This window comes from Salmo salar, chromosome ssa18 (genome assembly GCF_905237065.1).
Source record: "Salmo salar chromosome ssa18, Ssal_v3.1, whole genome shotgun sequence".
NCBI classification, from domain to species: domain Eukaryota; kingdom Metazoa; phylum Chordata; class Actinopteri; order Salmoniformes; family Salmonidae; genus Salmo; species Salmo salar.
In genome coordinates, this window is record NC_059459.1 from 28,879,010 (window position 1) to 28,903,517 (window position 24,508).

General features: G+C 41.5%; 1 protein-coding gene across 7 annotated transcripts in view; it reads left to right on the forward strand.

The window, feature by feature from the left end:
• Positions 1 to 24,508, forward strand: part of LOC106577203 (potassium voltage-gated channel subfamily H member 1) — a 92,321-nt gene that overhangs the window by 33,254 nt on the left and 34,559 nt on the right. For 5 of the 7 annotated variants that reach the window (XM_014155094.2, XM_014155098.2, XM_014155099.2 and 2 more), the window contains 3 exons: positions 11,651 to 11,862; positions 13,518 to 13,770; positions 19,294 to 19,490. In XM_014155094.2, the coding sequence (XP_014010569.1) occupies positions 11,651 to 11,862; positions 13,518 to 13,770; positions 19,294 to 19,490 (662 nt within the window). The remainder of the gene's footprint in view (positions 1 to 11,650; positions 11,863 to 13,517; positions 13,771 to 19,293; positions 19,491 to 24,508) is intronic. The other 2 variants (XM_014155095.2, XM_014155101.2) reach the window with 1 other exon arrangement.

Below are 24,508 nucleotides of genomic sequence, written 5' to 3' on the forward strand. Positions count from 1 at the left end.
GGAGAGAGAGAGCTCTAGTCTACAGTGGAGAGGAGAGAGAGAGCTCTAGTCTACAGTAGAGAGGAGAGAGAGAGCTCTAGTCTACAGTAGAGAGGAGAGAGAGCTCTAGTCTACAGTAGAGAGGAGAGAGAGAGCTCTAGTCTACAGTAGAGAGGAGAGAGAGAGCTCTAGTCTACAGTAGAGAGGAGAGAGAGAGAGCTCTAGTCTACAGTAGAGAGGAGAGAGAGAGCTCTAGTCTACAGTAGAGAGGAGAGAGAGCTCTAGTCTACAGTAAAGAGGAGAGAGAGAGCTCTAGTCTACAGTAGAGAGGAGCACTGGAGTCACATTGACCTGTGAATTATCTGATCTTCATCTTCAAAGGCAGCAGTGACAACTTAATGATATAATATTCTGTCACATATGCTTCACATTGCAGACAGCATGCAGGACATTTTTTTTAATCTTTATTTATGCAGGGAAGTCCCATTGAGCCCTGCTTCAAATCCTCTGTCAGAATACTATTTTATAGCAAATTAACGGACAAAGGATTTTTAAAGTTGCCGTGGGGACTTTTTCACTAAGAATGGCTCAACACTTTGTTTGACAATAAGGTTTATCGCACCAATATGAGCCAATTTCATATTTGTGCAATGAATGATAGGGATGGCGTGGACACGATTTTACAGTAACAGTTTTGCTTTGGAAAGCTACATTGGGTAAGACTATGAATACCCTCTTCATACTGCATTCTAGGCACATTTGTGTGTGTGTGTGTGTGTGTGTGTGTGTGTGTGTGTGTGTGTGTGTGTGTGTGTGTGTGTGTGTGTGTGTGTGTGTGTGTGTGTGTGTGTGTGTGTGTGTGTGTGTGTGTGTGTGAATGCAAGCACTGTAGGGGGGATTGGGGTAAGTTGAGCCATTCTTTGCATTCAGCATCACTCCATCAAGGGAAATGTAGTATTCTTTCTAACAAAGATATCTCCATATATTTCCAGATGTTGTGTATTCCAGGAAATAATCAGAATGTATGTAAACATTACAGTTTTGAAAACATAGCTTGTCCCCCAAAAAAGTGGGGTCTTGGCACAACGTACCCTAGGTATGGTGTAAGTTGAGCCGCGGGACAGGGTTAGTTAAGCTACCTACATGTTTCTGTACTGAATGAAATATTACCACTACTTTTTTAAAACCATGCATATCATTATTTTCCAAACATAATTCATCACATGCATATTTTAACACAGGCTTTACACCTAACAAACACTGTGTACACTTTTAACATAGGTCAGGCACTGTGGTTACCTCATATCCCAGCGATAATGCCTTGTATTACTCCTGGGAAGAAGACACTTCAGTTTGCTCAACTTGCCATTGGCTCAACAATAAACAAAGAAAAATATATCCCTTTTTCTCCCCAATTTTGTGATATCCAATTGGATATTCGTTTTGTCCCATCGCTGCAACTCCCGTATGGACTCGGGAGAGGCGAAGGTCGAGAGCCGTGCGTTCTCCGAAACACGACCCTGCCATGCTTCTTGACACACTGCTCACTTAACCCGGAAATCAGCCGCACCAATGTATTGAAGGAAACACCGTACACCTGGCGACCGTGTCAGCGTGCATTGCACCCGGGCCCACCACAGGAGTCGCTAGAGTGCGATGGGACAAGGACAACCCGGCCGGCCAAACCCTTCCCTAACCCGGACGACGCTGGGCCAATTGTGTGCCACCTCATGGGTCTCCCGGTCACGGCCAGCTGCAAAACAGCCTGGGATCGAACCAGGATCTGTAGTGACGCAGCTAGCACTGCAATGCAGTGCCTTAGACCGCTGCGCCACTCGGGAGGCCCCCAAAGCAAACATTTTGACTATATTAGCCCACACAGCTACAAAGATGCACTTTCTTGCTAGGTTTAGGAGCTCATGTTGAAACCTATAGAGACCCTATCTGATGTGTCGAACAATCTTTAAATTATCTACTTTGGTTTGATACAAGCATCATGAAACCTCAAACAATAAATTCATTTAACTTGGACTCCATGAAATGATGAACTCTTCCTAAATATTTGGTCAAAATATACATTTTGTATGGTTTCCTAGAAACAAGGGTGGCTGAACTTACCCCTTTGGCACAACTTACCCCACTCTCCCCTATACAATGTCCGTTTTTTTATATACATCATTAAGCAAAATGATCGTATTGCATATCTGCAGTATCCTATACATCAGTGTTTAGATATACTCCAGTCTACTGTGTTTCTGTCAGGAGATAAGTTATGTCTGCTGTCATAGATCATAGTGACAACACTTTATCACTACGCCCTGTGATGAAACTGATGCTTTTGCACACATACACAAATACACACACTTGGCAGATAGGTAAAATCAATACAAACCAGTGTAGCTGCACTCTAAAGTGCGGAGAGAAATTTTATTTAAACTGTGTTAACTGCTATCTTCTGCTACAATGATGGGAAACTCAATTTCAACATGGCACCCATTTCAGGCGATAATTTTGTTGTGGTCCCTCTGGCCCCAAATAGAGTACTTTGTCAAATACTGTTGGCATTGCAGAATGTTATAGGTGGTGTTTGGTTTGGAAAATAGGAGCATCAATGTCTCAAAGCTATCATCTTCCAGAAAATTGCCACAGCTATAATAAGCTGTTAAATTAGCTCAATTGTTCATTGTGCAATCATTACATTCATTTACATGGTGTAAAGAAAATATTTCTGCAGCTCTTCTTATGACAGCCTTATTACTCAGTGAGACACCCTTCACACTTTACTCAGAAGAAACAGGGTTTGGATTCCTATTTCTTTCGAAAGGAATAGGCATGAAATTCAAACAGATTTTTACACAGAAAACTGACCAAGCCCTCCATTTGCCCCTGTAGTAGAACCAATGAGTAAGGCATACGATTATTGTTATTTTGCAGAAAGCAGAGATTGGATCTAAAGCATAGAAAGTTTGTAGTGTGTAAGAGAGAGAGAGAGCTGACCTTTTTCAATCAGATGCAGTTCTATCAACCTAAGCAGTCTTGTTAAACCTTGTTAGTTCGCCATAGTCTTTCTGACAGCCCACAGAAAGGCTTCTCTGCTAAAGCTGCACAATAGCCTGTCGAAAAAGTAAACTCTTTGTATTATGAATCTGTAGAGCTAGAGTGGGGTCCCAAATTGTCGTCACCCTTGATGATGATGAGAACAAATTACTGTATTAAATAAATCATTCAATAATAGTAGGTCAGAAATAGATTTTGTTTAACAAGTGATTTTCTGTTTTTAAAGATGGGGTCAAATTATTGACACCCCTTACGAAGATAACGGCACTGGGCCTTTTTCTAAAATGTTTTATGAGTTGGGAGATATCTTAGACCAATTCTCCATACAGAATCCTTCCAGATCCTCCTTCTGTGCTTATGGACTGCCCTCTTAAATTCAAACCACAGGTCATCAATGGGTTTCAAGTCCGGAGACTGATGTAGATTTTTATGGCCAATTAACCAATTATTTCTGGATTTTGATGTGTGCTTGGGGTTATTGTCTTGCTGGAAGATCCACTTGCGGCCAAGTTTCAGCTTCCTGGCAGAGGCAACTAGGTTTTTGGCAAAAATGTCCTGGTACTGGGTAAAGTTCATGATTCCGTTGAACTCAACACCGGCCTCAGGACCAGTGGAAGTAAAAATAGCCCCATAACATCAAAGATCCACCAACATATTTTACATTAGTTATGGGGATATTTTCTGCTCATGCGTTCTCATTTCGACACCAAACCCACCACTGGTGTGCGTGGCCAAAGAGCTCTATTTTCACGTCATCTAACAAATGTTAACACCTGTAGTTTACTGAGTGGCTTTGGTACTTGGATTGGAACTGGTGCTTTGGTCAGATGACATGAAAATAGAGCTCTGGGCTGTCAGATCAGAGTAAATAGGCATTTTAACATCATAGATTTAACCGGTGGTAACTTGTGGAATGGACACAGGCTGGAAGGTGGTTTTAACCAATCAGCATTAAGGATTTGACCCACCTGTTGTATAATGCTTAATAAATAAACACAGATTTCACGAGTATCTGTGCATTTTTCAGCAATTAAAGTGTAGCTATGCAGATTAAAATAATATTTAAGTTGTTGAAATTCTGCAGAATACTGTTACTGCATTCTTAAATGTTGATACATTAAATATTATAGTGGTGATCTATAAGCTAAAAGCGGAATGATCGGTTATTCTAAAAATTCCAAATGCTGGAACATGCGTATGACATTCACAGGTTGATTTATAAAGGCTGAAATATAAGGTGTTGTAATTCCGCAATATCCCCCCTCCAAAATAAAAACCTGGAGACATGTATTCATGTAGAATCCCTGATTCCAGTTATTGAAGACATCCACAGTGATTGGAGACCTTTTAGTTCAATGTTTTTCAACCTCCAGTCCGTAGACTGGTGCCAATCCCTCATAGTTAGCCAACACTGATTGAATTTAAAAGTAAGCCCTCAAAAAAGGAAGTACCACGTCTTGCCTGTCCCTGGTAGACAAAAAGGTTGAGAAACGTCACTTTAGACTGTGCATGTCACACCCTGACCATAGAGAGCTCTCGGGGTTCTCTATGGTGTTTTAGGTCAGGGTGTGACTGGGGGGTTTTCTAGGTATTGTGTTTCTATGTTGGTGTGTGTGTATGGTTCCCAATTGGAGGCAGCTGATAATCATTACCTCTAATTGGGGATCATACTTAGTGTGTTCCTTTTCCCACCTGCGTTGTGGGATAGTGTTTTGTATGTGTGCTTATGTGCGCTACGTATTTCACATCGTTATATCTTTGTTGTTTTCAGAAGTTTCACTATTATTAAAATGTGGAACTCTACTCATGCTGCGCCTTGGTACAATTATTTATATGACGATCGTGACAGAATATCCCACCATTACAGGACCAAGCAGCGTGCCCAGGTGGTGAAGGAGAGTTGGACATGGGAAGAGATACTGGGTGGATGCGAGACCCTTCCTTGGCGGGAGTCGCCGAGGAGTAAAGGAGGACAGCGACGACGCCGGGGTCCCCGGCCACAAACAACCCAAGGGCAACCCCAAGTTTTTTGGGGGGAAGGGGCGGTCGGCCGAGCCGAGGAGAGAGCCAGAGACCGTCTGGGAGTCGATGGAGCAGTTTGAGGAGGGATATCGGAGAGAGATGTTGGTTAGGTGTATTCTGCAGCACATGCGCCCTGAAGAGCGTGTCATCAGTCCGGTTCAACCTGTGCCGGCTCCACGCACCAGGCCTCCAGTGCACCTTCCCAGCCCTGTACGTCCTGTGCCGGCTCCCCGCACTCGCCCTGAGGAGCATGTCATCAGTCCGGTGCAACCTGTGCCGGCTCCACACACCAGGCCTCCAGTGCGCCTTCCCAGCCCGGTACATCCTGTGCCGGCTCCCCACACTCACCCTGAAGAACGTGTCATCAGTCCGGTGCAACCTGTGCCGGCTACACGCACCAGGCCTCCAGTGCGCCTTCCCAGCCCGGTACGCCCTGTGCTGGCTCCCCGCACTCGTCCATCAGTGTGTGTGTACAGCCCGGAACCTCCAGCGACGGTTCACAGTCCAGAGCTTCCAGTGACGGTCCACGGTGCGGAACTTCCTGCGCCGGTGCCATGGCCGGAGCCTTCCTCTGCGCCGGTTCGTAGTCCAGGCACGGCGTCCAGTCCCGCTCCATGGCCGGAGCCTTCCTCTGTGCCGGTGCCCAGTCCGGGCACGGCGTTCAGCCCGGCTCCATGGCCGGATCTGCGGTCTGAGTGGGTGCTGCGTCCCGCACCGGAGCCACGAACCGACGCTAGTTGCCCACCCTAACCCTCCCCATCTAGTTTCAGGTTTTGCGGTCGAAGTCCGCACCTTTGGGGGGGTACTGTCATGTCCTGTTTTATTTTGTTTGTGTCCTTATGTGCGCTACGTATTTCACATCGTTATATCTTTGTTGTTATGAGAAGTTTCACTATTAAAATGTGGAACTCTACTCATGCTGCGCCTTGGTCTAATTATTTATATGACGATCGTGACAGTGCAGGAGAAGGTTGAACTACCAAAGGTTGTAAAACTGAGTCGTTTGATGTCCATGTAGTGACCTAAAGGCTTGTCATGCAACATAGACCATGATACTGATAGACAGGCACGGTCAGAAGAGGTCTGTGTCTCTGTCACCACCTCTAAAGCTCTGTTTCCTGTTTCCTCTACGCGCACATGCACACACGCAAGCAAAACTGCCACCCTGTCACCAATGCCGCATAAACACTTCCTCACAAACTGCATGTTTGTCACTTTGTTTCTTGACTCTTCTTTTCTATGTTTGTCCTCAAAGATGCAGGATACCTCTGTCTTCCACTTCAGTGGATCTTTGATACATTTACAGATTAACAAGCTTTGATAACTTTACTTAAAATGTGTATCTCTGCTACTTACAATTACGTTGGCTGACACATTTTAACACGTTGCTGTTGTAATACTGGATCAATTCCTGAAGTCTGCCATCTGTTAACTTTAAGTTTTCTCCTTAAATGTGTAATATTGTTCTTTGTGAAGCTAACATTCCTGGACTCTTCCCAGCAAACTGGGAACATTAGCTAAGATTCCCATTTATATTATAGTTAGATAAAATGCTAACATTAGCATGGTAACATTTGATTTAGAATTTTTTTGTCTTCAATTAAATATCCTTGGAATGTTTTCCTTACATTCACTAAAATGTTAGGCACAACATCTGCATCTACCCGGACTATTTGCATTGTCGTCGTCCCCCACCCCCATTTATACGCTGCTGCTACTCTCTGTTTATTATCTATGCATAGTCACTTTCCCTCTACCTACACGTACATATTACCTCGACTAAACTGTGGTCACAGACATTGACTCGGTACTGGCACCCTCTGTATATAGCCTCTTTATTGATATTTTCTGTTACTTTTTATTTTTTACTTTAGTTTATTTAGTAAATTGACGCTTCAACTTTTAAAAAATGCATCCGACATAATTCCTACTTTGAGACGCTTGATATGGTACCCCCTGTCTTATTTGTCATGATCTGAAAAGCAAAAGTGATCTTAGATCGGCACTCATTCTTGAATACCGTGTAAATATAGGCCCGGAAGTATGCATTCGGAAAGTATTCAGACCCCTTGACTTTTTCCACATTTTGTTACATTAGACTTATTCTAAAATTGATTTAAATTACTTTTTTCTCTCATCAATCTACACACAATACCCCATTATGACAAAGCGAAAACAGGTTTTTCGAAATTTTTGCAAATGTATGAAAACACACTACGGTTCAAAAGTTTAGGGAAGGGAGTAGTACACAGTGTTGTACGAGATCTTCAGTTTCTTGGCAATTTCTTGCATGGAATAGCCTTCATTTCTCAGAACAAGAATAGACTGTCGAGTTTCAGAAGAAAGTTATTTGTTTCTGGCCACAAATGCTGATGCTTCAACTAGTCTAAAGAAGGACAGTTTTATTGCTTCTTTAATCAGAACAACCGTTTTCAGCTGTGCTAACATAATTGCAAAAGGGTTTTCTAATTAGCCTTTTAAAATGATAAACTTGGATTAGCTAACACAACGTACCATTGGAACACAGACATGACGGTTGCTGATAATGGGCCTCTGTACGCCTATGTACATATTCCATAAAAAAATCTGCCATTTCCAGCTATGATAGTCATTTACAACATTTAACAATGTCTACACTGTTTTTCTGATCAATTTGATGTTATTTTAATGGACAAAAAAGTGATTTTCTTTCAAAAACAAGGACATTTCTAAGTCTCTTTGCGATGAGACTCGAAATTGAGCTCAGGTGCATCCTATTTCCATTGATCATCCTTGATGTTTCTACAACCTGTGGTAAATTCAATGGATTGGACATGATTTGGAAAGGCACACGCCTGTCTATATAAGGTCCCACAGTTGACAGTGCATGTCAGAGCAAAAACCAAGCCATGACGTCGAAGGAATTGTCCGTAGAGCTCTGAGACAGGATTGTGTCAAAACACAGATCTGGGGAAGAGTACCAAAATATTTCTGCAGCATTGAAGGTCCCAAAGAACACAGGTCTCCATCATTCTTAAATGGAAGAAGTTTGGAACTACCAACACTTCCTAGAGCTGGCTGCCCGGCCAAGCTGAGCAATCGAGGGAGAAGTGCCTTGGTCAGGGAGGTGACACAGAACCCGATGGTCATTCTGACAGAGCTCCAGAGTTCCTTTGTGGAGATGGGAGAAACTTCCAGGAGGACAACAATCTCTGTACCATTGCACCAATCAGGCCTTTATTGTAGACTGGCCAGACGGAAGCCATTCCTCAGTAAAAGGCACCTGACAGCCCGCTTGGAGTTTGCCAAAAGGCACCTAAAGACTCTCAGACCATGATAAACCAAGATTCTTTGGTCTGATGAAATAAAGACTGGCCTGAATGCCAAGCGTCACGTCTGGAGCAAACCTGCCACCGTCCCTATGGTGAAGCATGGTGGTGGCAGCATCATACTGTGGGGATGCTTTTCAGAAGCAGGGACTGCGAGAGTAGTGAGGATTGAAGGAAAGATTAATGGTGCAAAGTACAGAGAGATCCTTGACGAAAACCTGCTCCAGAGCACTCGGGACCTCAGACTGGGGCGAAGGTTCACCTTCCAACAGGACAACGACCCTAAGCACACAGCCAAGATAAAAGCAGGAGTGGATTCGGGACAAGTCTGTGAATGTCCTTGAGTGGCCCAGCCAGAGCCCGGACTTGAACCCGATTTGAACATCTCTGGAGAGACCTGAAAATAACTGTGCAGCGATGCTCCCCATCCAACCTGACAGACCTTGAGGATCTGCAGAGAAGTATGGGAGAAACTCCCCAAATACAGGTGTGCCAAGCTTGTAGCGTCCTACCCAAGAAGACTTGAGGCTGTAATCTTTGCCAAAGGTGCTTCAACAAAGTACGGAGTAAAGGGTCTGAATACTTATGCAAACGTATTATTTCAGGGGGTTTTTTACTGAAAAAAAAGCAGATGTAAGAGCACTTCCCTGGTGGCAAAGAGGATAAAATACCTGGCTTGGGAACCAGACATTGCAGGTTCAAACCCCACATGTGCACTTTGTCAACATATGAAGAGTTAACCCTGTGTCCTAATATGTTCAAATGTCCTATTAATTAAATTAAAATGCCATGTGTCTCTATATCACCTTCAAATGTGAATTGCCATTTAAATCTGGAGATAAACATAATGGGGATGTATTCCAATCTGCTTTAAGGAGCTACCGCTGAGCATGTTGTGGTAATAATTTCAAGAACATTTTAAATGTAAGTATCTGAGGACAGGCAAGACAAGGTAAAATGCACTGGAGTGTATTCTTGGATGCAAAGGGAAGCCAGGATTCCCCAAGAAATGTACTAATGATTTTATGTTTTCGTCTCTGTGTTTAATTATTTTCCTTCAATTCGCAAGAGGGTGAATGTACCTCACCGGAGAAAGCATCCCTGTGAGAAAAACAGGGCCCCCCTGTATTTGTATCCCATCTATCTGATTCTGTCTGGTCAAAAATAGTATGACATTGTTGTCACCAGTAGCAAAGAAACATTGTAGAATCATCCACACAACTGGACAGTTTTTGTGTTTTGAGAACATATCTTTTGTGATGTCCCCACAATGTTGTCACCAGACTGTACCCACAACACAATGAAACAGTCTGGGAACCATTAAATAACAGGCTAAATGTGTTCTAGGTAGGGCTGTGGCGGTTATGACATTTTGTCTGGTTATTCTAATACAAAAGACTGGTATCATGGTTCAGGCAATTGACCGTTAATTAACACAAACACGTTTAGCATCTCCAGGCATACAAGAAGCTGATGCGCACCTTTTGGAACGTCTACATTTTAATAAAAGTATATTAAATAAATGTAATATATACCATCACAATAAATCCATTATACATTTTTTGTCATGTTTTAAGAAACATGATATGAAGAAAATGTATTTCAGAAGAACAGAATGAGTTGGCCTACTGTTAGTGATCCGGCTATGCTCCATACCATAGGCTGTAGACTTGTTCATTTAGCTGACAATATATTCTTAAGTCCCATGCAATTATTTTAGATAATTTCATAGTAATAAGAATATAATTGAACTGACCTGAATAAAATGGAAAGGATATTTTTCCCATTACGCAGCGTGTGTGCATATGAAGTGGCTATATCAAGCATAAAAGTGATCATTTAAAACGGGTATATGCTAGATTTAGAGTTATTTGGCTACTTTAGTTGTGAATGATACAATCCTTAGAAATCAAAACAAATATAAGACATTCCAAGGGCTGCATGGTATAACTATAGGCTATTGGTGATTTGAGAAAGTAGAAAAATAGCTTGCGCTCTGTTCCTTGCCCCAGGCTGCACAGCTGGGGCAAGGAACAGGTCATGTGGTCATGTTTTCACCCATCGGACTATTCTCAATTGGATCTTGTCTTTCGATTTAGAATGGACCATTATCAAATGGGCAGGAACAGGGACATACATATCATCTTTATGCAGTCGAATAGCGAATGGAGGCCACGTGAAATCTGTTACGGAACATCGATAGTAACATGTTTTCGCAACGAAACATTTCACTAAAACTGTTGACAGCCCGTCTGCCCGCTCGAAAAAAGGTATAAAGGAGAGAGCGGAGGAGCTGGAAACACATGGTGGTGAGATATTTTGAATAGGTAAAGGTACAGTAATGTGTCACCCAATGAATTATGAAAATATAAAAATGTTATTTTTACTAGGCTATTCAAAATCAAATGCACTTGTAGGATAACTGTAAGCCGCCATGCACAATCAAATAACCAACAGCATCGCCTTGGGGCTATACGTTGTCTCCCAGACTCATGGATTGACATTTTGGAGCGTAGCTTAAGGTAACCAGTCCATCCAGTATGCATAATAATACAGTCCACTCAAAGGCTAGACCAATTATTTACCAAATACATCTTAAATCAGTTTAGTTTATGTTTTCTGCTATGCGTAATATGCACTGTATAATGGCACAATCATTTTAAATGTTTGTTTTTTTTATCGGGTTTGGGCTCATAAACTTATGCGTAAACTATAATATGCATATGAGTGTTTTGAATGAATCATCACATTAGAAAGCACTGTCCTTTTTGTTGTGTTAGGCGTCGAAACATCCACAACAACCATGTTTTACACTGTTTCAACCTGCCGTTGAACTTCTTTCTTCAAATTGGTCACAGTGAGGTGAGTTTTAAAAGTAGGATAGGCCTACTGTTTGGATAAGTGTTTGATGTGATTTTCGATTGCATTTCCTTTGACGCTAGTGGTTAGAGGGACAATAGAGCCATAAGTACCAGGACATGATGACCTGATGGTTGTTATCAAATGAGGTACTACCAAAGCATGTCTAGCGTGCATAAAACGAGATTACCGTCACTCAACTGTCACGTGGAATTCTACAGTGGTCATGATTCAGCCCAGTTCTAGCTCTTGCAACATCAGGTGAATGTTTTATACAAAATTGACAGTTTTTGTGTTATGAGAACATTTGCCGTGACCAAACGAATGTTCTGGGAACTTTCACACAGCCTATTTTGGTTTGCTAGGTAATCTTCTCTAAATGTTCTCAATGTTTCTCCCTCGTCTTTCTTTTTCTTTTTTCACAGCCCTTCTTTACGCCACCATCTTCGGAAACGTCACCACCATCTTCCAGCAGATGTACGCCAACACCAACCGTTACCACGAGATGCTGAACAGCGTCCGTGACTTCCTCAAGCTCTACCAGGTGCCCAAGGGGCTGAGCGAGAGGGTCATGGATTACATCGCCTCCACCTGGTCCATGTCCCGGGGCATAGATACTGAAAAGGTATCTCAAACTGTAAGCCTGACATTCATTACCTTGGCTTGCATGCTGTCCCCCCGTGTTGGTTGGTTCTCCTGCATGGTAGCTTCCGCAGCTAGCTGGCCCCTTTGTATTGTGGTGATTGTGGCTCTGTGTTTCGATGTGCTTGACCAGTCCACTTGGGGTGGGGGTGTGGGGGAGGGTGTTGAGTGTTGGTGTTGAGTTAATGGATAATGCTCTGTAACTGTCATATTAACTGATTATTATTAGTCATGACAGCTGGTGTTAGTTTATGACAAGTGACTTTACCCTGTTATGACACAAACTTTGGTTGATTAGCAAACTGGTGGTATTTTGAACCAATGTGAAATTTGTTTTAAATTAATTAAATGCCTGAATGTGACATGGTTTTAAACCAATTATGAGCACAGTTTACCGGAAAAAAACAGTGAGGAAATCAATGTAAGAAATGTGTCTAATAAGTGAAACATTTGACCCAGCGTCGTCCAGGTTTTGCCGGGGTAGGCCGTCATTGTAAATAAGAATTTGTTCTTAACTGACTTGCCTAGTTAAATAAAGGTTAAAGAAAAATATAAAAAACAGTGTGTTGTCCTTTTGGGGCTGCCTGATAGCTGGGGTGAGTATGTGCAGTTCAGTACAGTTTTAAGGCACATTCCTATGTTGTATGCTTTGGGATTGCCTCAGTGACAGTAGAAAGCAACACGATGTAAGCTTCCAGGCACATTTCTCCCACAGCGTAGAGACAATGGATGAGCGAAGGTGGGTAAAATCCTTTAAGGATTCTCTGCTATCACACATGGACTCACCTCAGCCTCCCAGGTGTTTAACTGTGGCTGTTGCTGTGACAACAACAGTATCCCAGCCAGGCCTGTAGAGAGGAGGCTGGTTTGAGTGGTAGTTCTGGGTGATTCTTAGTATGTTCTGTTCACATACTTAACTAACCGTAACCCATACCACTAAGCTTAAAACATTGTTGGGGTTAGTCTGTACACTTATACTTCCTTTTTTTTTAAGACAGAAAAAGAAGATTAAAATAACAAGATTTTAACATTGATGTACTGTTGTATTTTCTGTGTCCCTCTAACTTGTACTTTTGCCCAATGAGCACCATTACTGTATGATGATGGTGGTTGTTGTTGATGCACTGCAAAAAAGATAATCTTAGCTAGATTTTTTTTATCTTGTATTGAGTTATAATGCTCTTAAAATTACTTTTTTCTTATCAAGATAAATGATCTTACCGCATTGGCTTGATAGAGGTGGAGTAAGATAATATTAATAGTGGGGTTTTTATCTTATTCCACCGTGTATCAAGTCTTTTTTAGGTTAAAATAAGACAAGTGATCTGTCAATGTGGTAAAATCATATATCTTGGTAAGATTTTTTTTTTTACATTTTAAGTGCATTATCACTCAATGCAAGATTAAAAGTCTAGCTAAGATTTCATTTTGTTGCTATTATTATAAGGATTAGCAATCTGTTTTTGGTTGGTTGCCTTGTTTCGACACCCTTAGAATATTTCACAATAAAGATTTTAAAGTAATATATCTAAACGCTATCATGGCTGCCAGTCAGAAACTACTGGGTCACCAAAGACCATGAGTTTGGAAGGTGATACAATTTGGCTATTTAACTCTTATCCCTCTCTCCCTCTCCTCTCCCCGTCTCAGGTATTGCAGATATGCCCTAAGGACATGAGGGCAGATATCTGCGTCCACCTGAACAGAAAAGTCTTCAAAGAACACCCTGCGTTCAGGTTGGCCAGTGACGGGTGCCTGCGTGCCCTGGCCATGGAGTTCCAGACTATCCACTGTGCCCCTGGCGACCTCATCTACCATGCCGGGGAGAGTGTGGACAGCCTCTGTTTCGTGGTGTCAGGATCCCTGGAGGTCATCCAAGATGATGAGGTGGTGGCTATCTTGGGTGAGTAGTTGTGTATTATACAGTATGACGATGTAGGATTACATGGTGGCCATCTTGGGTGCTTTGCTGCTGTCTATTGTATAGGATGGTTTGCGGCTATTTTGAGTGAGTTGCTGTCCATGGACCAGTGCTTGAGTTGAGCCGGTGCACATCGGTACCGTGGTGTTCATCAGTACCTTGTGTGAAAGGAGCTATAGTCTAATCCCAATGACAGTCCCTGTAGAGACATTACCATGGTGTTAATGTGGGAGTGGAGGGTGAAGGCTACACAGTTAAATGTTGAGTGGCTGTAAATCACACCTTGTTATTGATCTGAGTGATGGATTCTTTGTCATTTCTCGTATTGGTTGTTCTCCATGGTGTGTGTGTGTGTGCTGGCGGATGTGTGTGAGGGCATATACAGACCGTTAGACTGTTGCTGGGCAAACAGCCAACATTGCCTGACAAACATACACACAACATAATAAAAATGGTAAACAGTAAAAATGCAACACCATCTCCCTGAGCTTACTAACAGACAGTAGCTGTGGTTATTTTCTATAGCATTGCTGCCCTGGTTAGTTCATGTTGATTGAACCCTGGGTGATGAATTAGCTACTGCTGTAAATCACAGTCTCATTAAACTAATGGCAGCTGCTATACAGAATCACTGCTGCACCAGCTGCTGAATGTAGGCCTACGTAGCACCGTGATCATTCTATTAACTAATTAACTCTAGTTGGTTACCTCATTCTCTCTTGGTTTGTCAGAAAGGGGTAGATCAGCTTTAATATTGCAGATAGATTGTAGCTTCCATCAATGTAATTGTTTGCATCAATTCCAATCCCCCATATATTCTTTTGCATATATATATATATATATATATATATATATATATATATATATATATATATATATATATATATATAATATAATATAACAACAGCGCTTAGGCTTCTACTTCCAGCTTATACATACTTTATACATTTTATGGACACAGTCTATTTTACAATAGTAATATTTTGTTTGTTTTAACTCCTGTCCTTCCTCTACCCTCAACCTCTCCCATCTATTTCTGATGTCATTCCGGTTTGATTTCTATTTGCGATATCTTTCAAACTGTGCTCTTTCACAAAAGTTCTGAACCTATATACGTTTTACGGACACAGTATGTTTTACATTAGTTATCTTGTTACTAGTTGTTATTAGTCCCAACCTTCAGCTCCATTCAACCCCTCCCATCTATCTCTTAAAACCATCCATATTGGATTTCTATTTGCCATATATTTTTCTACGTTGCTGTGATGTTTCACAAGATCTTTTTTGAATGACCATGCAGTTGATTCACATTTCCACAGCTGCGGAGAACAATGATAGTTTTACTGGAATTGGCTCTAGATGTTTTGCTGTTCCATTTTTGCCTCTCTATCACTGCCTTGGTTTGTTTTAGCCTGTAAGACATGAAAGCCTTGTTTTTTTTATTCAATCCAATCTGATTATGCTGACAAACTCATCAATCCCAAACCCATCACAACTGATATGTTAGATTTGTTAGTTCCAAAATTTGAGTGTGAATTTACATTGTTAGGACTGACTACCAGCAACACAGAAACTATAAGTACAGTGAGGGAAAAAAGTATTTGATCCCCTGCTGATTTTGTACGTTTGCCCACTGACAAAGAAATTATCAGTCTATAATTTTAATGGTAGGTTTATTTGAACAGTGAGAGACAGAATAACAACAAAAAAATCCAGAAAAACGCATGTCAAAAATGTTATAAAATTATTTGCATTTTAATGAGGGAAATAAGTATTTGTCCCCTCTGCAAAACATGACTTAGTACTTGGTGGCAAAACCCTTGTTGGCAATCATAGAGGTCAGACGTTTCTTGTAGTTGGCCACCAGGTTTGCACACATCTCAGGAGGGATTTTGTCCCACTCCTCTTTGCAGATCTTCTCCAAGTCATTAAGGTTTTGAGGCTGACGTTTGGCAACTCGAACCTTCAGCTCCCTCCACAGATTTTCTATGGGATTAAGGTCTGGAGACTGGCTAGGCCACTCCAGGACCTTAAAGTGCTTCTTCTTGAGCCACTCCTTTGTTGCCTTGGCTGTTTTGGGTCATTGTCATGCTGGAATACCCATCCACGACCCATTTTCAATGCCCTGGCTGAGGGAAGGAGGTTCTCACCCAAGATTCGACGGTACATGGCCCTGTCCATCGTCCCTTTGATGCGGTGAAGTTGTCCTGTCCCCTTAGCAGAAAAACACCCCCAAAGCATAATGTTCCCACCTCCATGTTTGACGGTGGGGATAGTGTTCTTGGGGTCATAGGCAGCATTCCTCCTCCTCCTCCAAACACGGCGAGTTGAGTTGATGCCAAAGAGCTCCATTTTGGTCTCATCTCACCACAACACTTTCACCCAGTTGTCCTCTGAATCATTCAGATGTTCATTGGCAAACTTCAGACAGGCATGTATATGTGCTTTCTTAAGCAGGGGGACCTTGCGGGCGCTGCAGGATTTCAGTCCTTCACGGCGTAGTGTGTTACCAATTGTTTTCTTGGTGACTATGGTCCCAGCTGCCTTGAGATCATTGACAAGATCCTTCTGTGTAGTTCTGGGCTGATTCCTCACCGTTCTCATGATCATTGCAACTCCACGAGGTGAGATCTTGCATGGAGCCCCAGGCTGAGGGAGATTGACAGTTATTTTGTGTTTCTTCCATTTGCGAATAATCGCACCAACTGTTGTCACCTTCTCACCAAGCTGCTTGGCGATGGTCTTGTAGTCCATTCCAGCCTTGTGTAGGTCTACAATCTTGTCCCTGACATCCTTGGAGAGCTCTTTGGTCTTGGCCATGGTGGAGAGTTTGGAATCTGATTGATTGATTGCTTCTGTGGACAGGTGTCTTTTATACAAGTAACAAGCTGAGAATAGGAGCACTCCCTTTAAGAGTGTGCTCCTAATCTCAGCTCGTTACCTGTATAAAAGACACCTTGGATCCAGAAATCTTTCTGATTGAGAGGGGGTCAAATACTTATTTCCCTCATTAAAATGCAAATCAATTTATAACATTTTTGCCATGCGTTTTTCTGGATATTTTTGTTGTTATTCTGTCTCTCACTGTTCAAATAAACCTACCATTAATATTATAGACTGATCATTTCTTTGTCAGTGGGCAAACGTACAAAATCAGCAGGGGATCAAATACTTTTTCCCCCTCACTGTAAGGAAGGAGCCTTGGCTTGTGCGAGCCAGAACAGCTCATATGAGCAGGATCTCCTGTTTCTGTAGCATGAGGCAGCTTGATGTGCAAGTACACCCCCTGGACGCTAGTCTACCCCAATCTATCTCCTTAATTCTGAGTGCCAAGCAGAGACGCATCAGGTCCCATTTTTACTGTCTTTAGTATAACTCGGCCAGGAAGCGAACTACCAATCTTCCGATCTCAGGGCAGACACTCTAACCACAAGGCCACTGAGTTGGTTCGAACTCCCACCCAGGTACGCTCTGTAATTCAATGTTGGCCGTGTATTTCATGGATGTTGGCCGTTGTTGGCCGTGTATTTGATGGATGTTGGCTGTGTATTTGATGGATGTTGCCAGCTTTTCAACAACATACCGTAAAGCTGAGGCAGATGTCAACTTTAATTAGGAACAGACTGATATAAACAGCTGGCTGTGTATTTGATGGATGTTGGCCGTTGTTGGCCGTGTATTTGATGGATGTTGCCAGCTTTTCAACAACATACCGTAAAGCTGAGGCAGATGTCCGCTTTAATTAGGAAGAGACTGATATAAACAGCTAGCCGTGTATTTGATGGATGTTGGCCGTGTATTTGATGGATTTTGCCGTTTTTGATGGATGTTGGCAGCTTTTCAATAACTGTACCGTAAAGGAAACATTTACTTACTATGACAGTGATATGTGGTTGTCTCACCTAGCTATCCTATGATGAATGCACTAACTGTAAGTCGCTCTGGATAAGAGTGTCTGCTAAATGACAAACGTAAAAGTCAGCTTTAATTACAAAGAGACTGATATAAACAGCTCTCATCTGGATGCATTGTGTGTGTGTGTGTGTGTGTGTGTGTGTGTGTGTGTGTGAGAGAGAAATTAGTAGTCTAGATGAGTAGATCAACTAAAATCTAGCAGGTTGGTGTTCTGTGTTGTTCTGTTCTAGCTTGTGTTATACTGTACTGGGCTGTGTTGTGTTGATCTGAGCGGTGCTGTACTGTGCTGAGCGTTACTGTGCTACGTTCTTACTTTGTGCTGTGCTAGTCAGAGCTTCTCTGGAGGGTAGGAGATGATCCTGACTTTGTGTTTCTCAAACAACAAATAATTCTATCACCATAGATTATCCGCTACACCATAATGACTGTTTTTCAGTCAATTAACTTCTATTGGGATTTCTTTGCAGTATGGTGATTAGCAAAGTGACTGATGGGAGAGATTTCCTGTTTCTCTTCCCAAATGAATATAGAATATTTTTATGGGTTTGATTACGAGAAGACGTGTGTGTGTGTGCGCGTGCGCGCACCAGAACTAGGTTCAAATACATGTGTATTTTGGTATTTTGTTATTTAAATACTTTTTTGTGTATTTGAGTGTTTCCAAATACATTCCAAAATTCAACTACTTGTTTTTTCAAATAAAGTTTATCTGAATACTTGTTTTCAAATATATTGTTGAAAAGTAATTTAAATACCTGAAATAGTATTTGAACCAAGGACTGGTACGTGTGCGTGTGGATGTGTAAATGAATGCATGTCTTGTGAGTTCCAAGTAGGAAAACATCATTAGGTAATATAATGAATCATCTTGTTATATTTTACAGTGACAGCATCAAACATTTTCCCATTCACTCTCAATCAGTCAACAAATATATCAAAACCCTTTTGAATATTGTAGTTTAATAATTTCAATTATTGTCAGTTCATAGACAGCTGTACAGTTAAGTATTGTTGTGAAATGTCTTCTCTTTTTAATAAGCTCATCCATTTTAAATGCAATTTTACAGAATCACAAATAGGATCCTCTCAGAAGCCAGACCCAATGATCAGAACAAATGTATATAGTGTCTGTGAATGCTTTGTCAATTCACTGAACATTGATATGATTCACATCAACAAGTTTTATATTTCAGCCAGTAAGATTAATGGATTCAAACAGGCTTTTGTTGCTGTGACTGACAGGGTTTGAACCAAAACACTTTGTTATCCTGCTGAGCCAAAGCCTAGGCATTAACTATGGGAGCAAATGTTCGTCTTCACATCTCCGGCATAGTCACTCTGGGATAAACTAACTATTGTTATGTCTCAGAAGTAAATGGGTAAATACTCGTTGTAAACCGGCCATTTTAGCTGCTTTCTCTTGCTCTCTGCAGGTAAAAAAAAATATTTCGGAAATCTTTCTAAAGTATTAAAAATAATAATTCATCAGTAAATCTCAGATGGAAAATCTGTTACATTTAAGAAGTAATATCTTAATCGGTTCTCTCTCTCTCTCTCTCTCTCTCTCTCTCTCTCTCTCTCTGTCTGCAGGTAAGGGGGACGTGTTTGGGGATGTGTTCTGGAAGGAGGTGACCCTAGCCCAGGCGTGTGCCAACGTGCGTGCCCTGACCTACTGTGACCTCCACGTCATCAAACGAGACGCCCTGCAGAAGGTTCTGGAGTTCTACACGGCCTTCTCTAACCACTTCTCACGGAACCTGCTGCTCACCTACAACCTGCGGAAGAGGGTCAGTGTAATTTATTGGACCATCCACTTATCTTCTAGCCTCATAGAACTAGCCTGATAGCTGTTCACCAGACTTGTTCATCTAAGTGATCAGGCTGGTTCACCAGGCCACTCTTCTTCCTCCCTGCCTATCAAACCCATCTTCTTTTCTCATTTCTGTTGTTATTTTATCTTCCTTGACTCCTCTGCCTGTCTTTCATGTCTCAGTCTTTCTCTCTCTCTCTATTTTCTCTCTGTTCTCCCTTCTCATCATCCGCACAGGGCATCTAAGGCCAGGATTGAAATCAGATGTGGTAACCCACAGTAACCCACAAACACATAGCTTATCATTGCTTTTGTTTAGGTTGTGTCAGAGGTTTAAATGCATTAGAGTGGTCAAATCCAGAATAGGCTCCTCCTATCGCAGACATTGCCATAGTCGCATTAGTAGAAATCCCTGTTAAATGCAGCCATGTTACAAGTTCGAACACTGGTATGTGTGCTTTAATCTACACCTTGATTAGGCTGATATAAATCATTATTATTTTTGTTTAAAGGGAACTTGCACAATTTTCGTAATCTCCAGCACCACCTCAACATCAACATGTGAAAATGGCGCGTTTTTATGTTTTGTAATAAAAAAGATACAGGAAGATAAGTGTTTCCAATGACATCATCGGTGTGCGTTGTGTGATTTTTAACCAATTATGAGTTGGCATTGCCTGCTAGTTGTCTACTAATTGGTTGAGGATGACATTTGAAACACTTATCTTTCTCTATCTTTTTTACTACAAAACATAGAAACGTGCCATTTTCACATATGTTGATGTTGGGATGGTGCTGGAGATGAATGTGAAGTAGAATTTTTTTTAAATTTCCCTTTAAATATTTTCAATTTGACTGTCATTATTTCTATATAGCCTACACGTTCTTGTTCTGAACTTCTAACGTGGGTGAGAAACAGTGCATTCAGAAAGTTTTCAGACCCCTTGACTTTTTCCACATTTTGTTACTTTACAGCCTAATTCTAAATTGGATTAAATAAACATTTTCCCCATCAATCTACACACAATACCCCATATTGACAAAGCAAGAAATGTTTGCAAATTTGTAAAAAAAATAAAAAACGGAAATATCACATTTACGTAAGTATTCAGACCCTTTACTCAGTACTTTGTTGAAGCACCTTTGGCAGCGATTACAGCCTTGAGTCTCTTTGGTATGATGCTACAAGCTTGGCACGCCTGTATTTGAGGAGTTTCTCCCATTCTTCTCTGCAGATCCTCTCAAGCTCTGTCAGGTTGGATGGGGAGCGTCACTGAACAGCTATTTTCAGGTCTCTTCAGAAATGTTCAATCCGGTTCAAATCCAGGCTCTGGTTGAGCCACTCAAGGACATTCAGAGACTTGTCCCGAAGCCACTCCCGCATTGTCTTGGCTGTGTGCTTAGGGTCGTTGTTCTGTTGGAAGGTGAACCTTTACCCCAGTCTGAAGTCCCAAGTGCTCTGGAGCAGGTTTTCATAAATAATCTCTCTGTACTTTCCTCCGTTCATCTTTCCCTCAATTCTGACTACTCTCCCAGTCCCTGCCACTTCAAACCATCCCCACAGCATGATGCTGACACCACCATGCTTCACCGTAGGGATGGTGCCAGGTTTCGTCCGGAATAACGCTTGGCATTCAGGTCAAAGAGTTCAATCTTGGTTTCATCAGACCAGAGAATCTTGTTTCTCATGGTCTGAGATTCCTTTATGTGCCTTTTGGCAAACTCCAAGTGGGCTGTTATGTGCCTTTTACTGAGGAGTGGCTTCCGTCTGGCCACTCTACCACAAAGACCTGATTGGTGGAGTACTGCAGAGATGCTTGTCCTTCTGGAAGGTTCTCCCAACTCCATAGAGGAACTCTGTCAGAGTGACCATGGGGTTCTTGGTCACTTCCCTGACCAAGGCCCTTCTCCCCCGATTGCTCAGTTTTGCCGGGCTGCCAACTCTAGGAAGAGTCTTGGTGGTTCCAAACTTGTTCCATTTAAGAATGATGGAGGCTGCTGTGTTCTTGGGGACCTTCAATGCTGCAGAAATGTTTGGTACCCTTCCCCAGATCTGACCCTCGACAGATTCCTGTCTGAGCTCTACGGACAATTCCTTTGACCTCATGGCTTGGTTTTTGCTCTGACATGCACTGTCAGCTGTGGGACCTTATATAGACAGGTGTGTGCCTTTCCATATCATGTCCAATCAATTGAATTTACCACAGGTGGACTCCAATCAAGCTGTAGAAACATCTCAAGGATGATCAATGGAAACAGGATGCACCTGAGCTCAATTTCGATTCTCATAGCAAAGGATCTGAATACTTTTGTAAATATGGTATTTCTGTTTTTTATTTTTAATACATTTTAAAAACAAATCTAAACCTGTTTTTGCTTTGTCATTATGGGGTATTGTGTGTAGATTGATGAGGATTTTTTTAAACATTTAAACTATTTTAGAATAAGGCTGGTATGTAACAAAATGTGGAAAAAGTCAAGGGGTCTGAATACTTTCAGAATGCACTAAGGATAGGTGTGGTTTTGTGACAAGGGCCACTTGGTGTCTTTCATATATATCTCTTATTTTAATTTTATTTATAATTGAATGTAATATTTTGTTCTTGTCTATAATGTTTTGTACTTTGTCATGTATTTGTACGTCTTATGTGGAACCCAGGGAGAATAACTTCTGCGTGTGCAGTAGCAGATGGGGATCCTAATGAACTAAATCGTAAGAGCAGCCACCCTCTAATTTAACAGCTCCTACGTAATTACACCGTAGACACCAACTAAACAAATGCAATATATGCTATGCTATGTTTTTCGGCTAACACGAGTAACCACTGATCTAATGAATCCTGACCTAAGCTTCTGAACTAATCAATATCATCTCATTGTAACAATCAGAAAAGTCAATAGCAGATTACAACTTGGTATTTTGAAGTCCATATCACTTTTATATTAGCAGTATCAGCATAAACTCTTTGATTTTCAGTTATAGACGAAATCCATGCCGATCACCTTCTAGATTATTTTTTGGAATTAATGAATCATTAAGCGGTGATTCTGAGATGTTAGATGATAGATTGTATGATGGTGGATCAGATCAGATGAGATCAGATGTACAAAGCTTACTTATGAATGGTATTGTGACAGGATGTACCAGGGCTGCAGGAGAGGTGTGTCTGTCTGTGTCCTACTCTGCACTGTGATGTGTGATCTTCTCTCTGAGCATGATGTGAGAGCTTTGATATTTGGTATTTTATTAGGATCCCCATTAGCTGTTGCGATAGCAGCAGCTACTCTTCCTGGGGTCCACACAAAACATGAAACATGACGTAATACAGAACATTAATTGACAAGAACAGCTCAAGGACAGTACTATGTACATTTTAAACGCCTACCTACAGTATCAATGCATACAGTATCTAGGTCAAATAGGGGAGAGACGTTGTGCAGTGAGATGTTGCTTATCTGTTTTTTGAAACCAGGTTTGCTGTTCATTTGAGCAATATGAGATGGAACAGAGTTCCATGCAATCATGGCTCTATATAATACTGTGTTTTCTTGAATTTGTTCTGGATTTGGGGGCTGAAAAGACCCCTGGTGGCATGTCTGGTGCGGTGTGTGTCAGTGCTGTGTGTAAGCGACTATGCAAACAATTTGGATTTTTCAACACATTTAATGTTTCTTATAAAAATAAGTGATGCAGTCAGTCTCTCCTCAACTCATAGCCAAGATAAACTGGCATGCATAGTATTTATATCAGCCCTCTGATTACAGTGAAGTGCAAGACGTGCCGCTCTGTTCTGGGCCAGCTGCAGCTTAACTAGGTGCTTCTTTGCAGCACTTGACCACATGACTGGAAAATAATCAAGATAAGATCAAAGTAGAGCCTGCAGGATTTTCTTTGTGGAGTGTGGTGTCAAAAAAGCAGACCATCTTCACAACCACTGAATCAATATGTTTTGACCATGACAGTTTACAATCCAATGTAACACAAAGTAATTTAGTCTCCTCAAGCTGCTCAACAGCTGATGTTACTTTGTGAACTGAGCACAGGCTCACCACTTAACCACAGCTGCGTGCTGTACTGTGGGATAGATAGCCAGCGTTTTGCAGCGATGAGTAAGCTATCAAGGCGCTCTTGGACCTCAGCCTGGCATGGCTCAATCAATACACCAATGACGTATTTAGGGGAGCAGGAGAGGGAGGAAGGGAGAAATGGAAAGGTTGTAAGAACCATTTGGATAGTTGGAAATGTGGGCAGATTATTTACAAATATTCTCATTTTATAATTATCACTACTACATTTCTAGATGTTAATGATAATGATACATGCCTGTGATTTTGTTTGTTCATGTAAGACTTTTAAATGTTGCAAATTCAATCAAAAAGCCACATTGATACATGTTTACGTCGATAAGGTATGGTGAAAACAATGTTAACTCAACACAGTTTTGCCTGATGAGCTGGATAGATGCTTGAACTACACTACCAGTCAAAAGTTTGGACACACCTACTCATTCAAGGGTTTTCTTTATTTTTACTATTTTCTACATTGTAGAATAATAGTGAAGACATCAAAACTATGAAATAACACATATGGAATCATGTAGTAACCCCAAAAATGTTTAATAAATCAAAATATATTTTATATTCTTTAAAGTAGCCACCCTTTGCCTTGATGAGGGGGGTGGAGACGAGCACAAAGACGGGTGAAACAGATCAGGGTGTGACAGAATAAGTAGGTGTGTCCAAACTTTGGACTGGTACTGTACATTGATGCAAACTGCCTGATCAGCAGGCTAATGTCTAGGAAATGCTGTGTCTTTGAAAGCCATACATCAGCACCTAACATTTTAGCCGAAATAGTCCTCTAAGTTATGTGTTCGATATCTGTCGAAACCGTTGACATGTACATTGATGGAACAATCTACAGAATACCCTACAATTTGAACGCATTGGTGCCTTTCAGGCAATTCAGATTGTTAGAGGATCTCTTCACTGAGG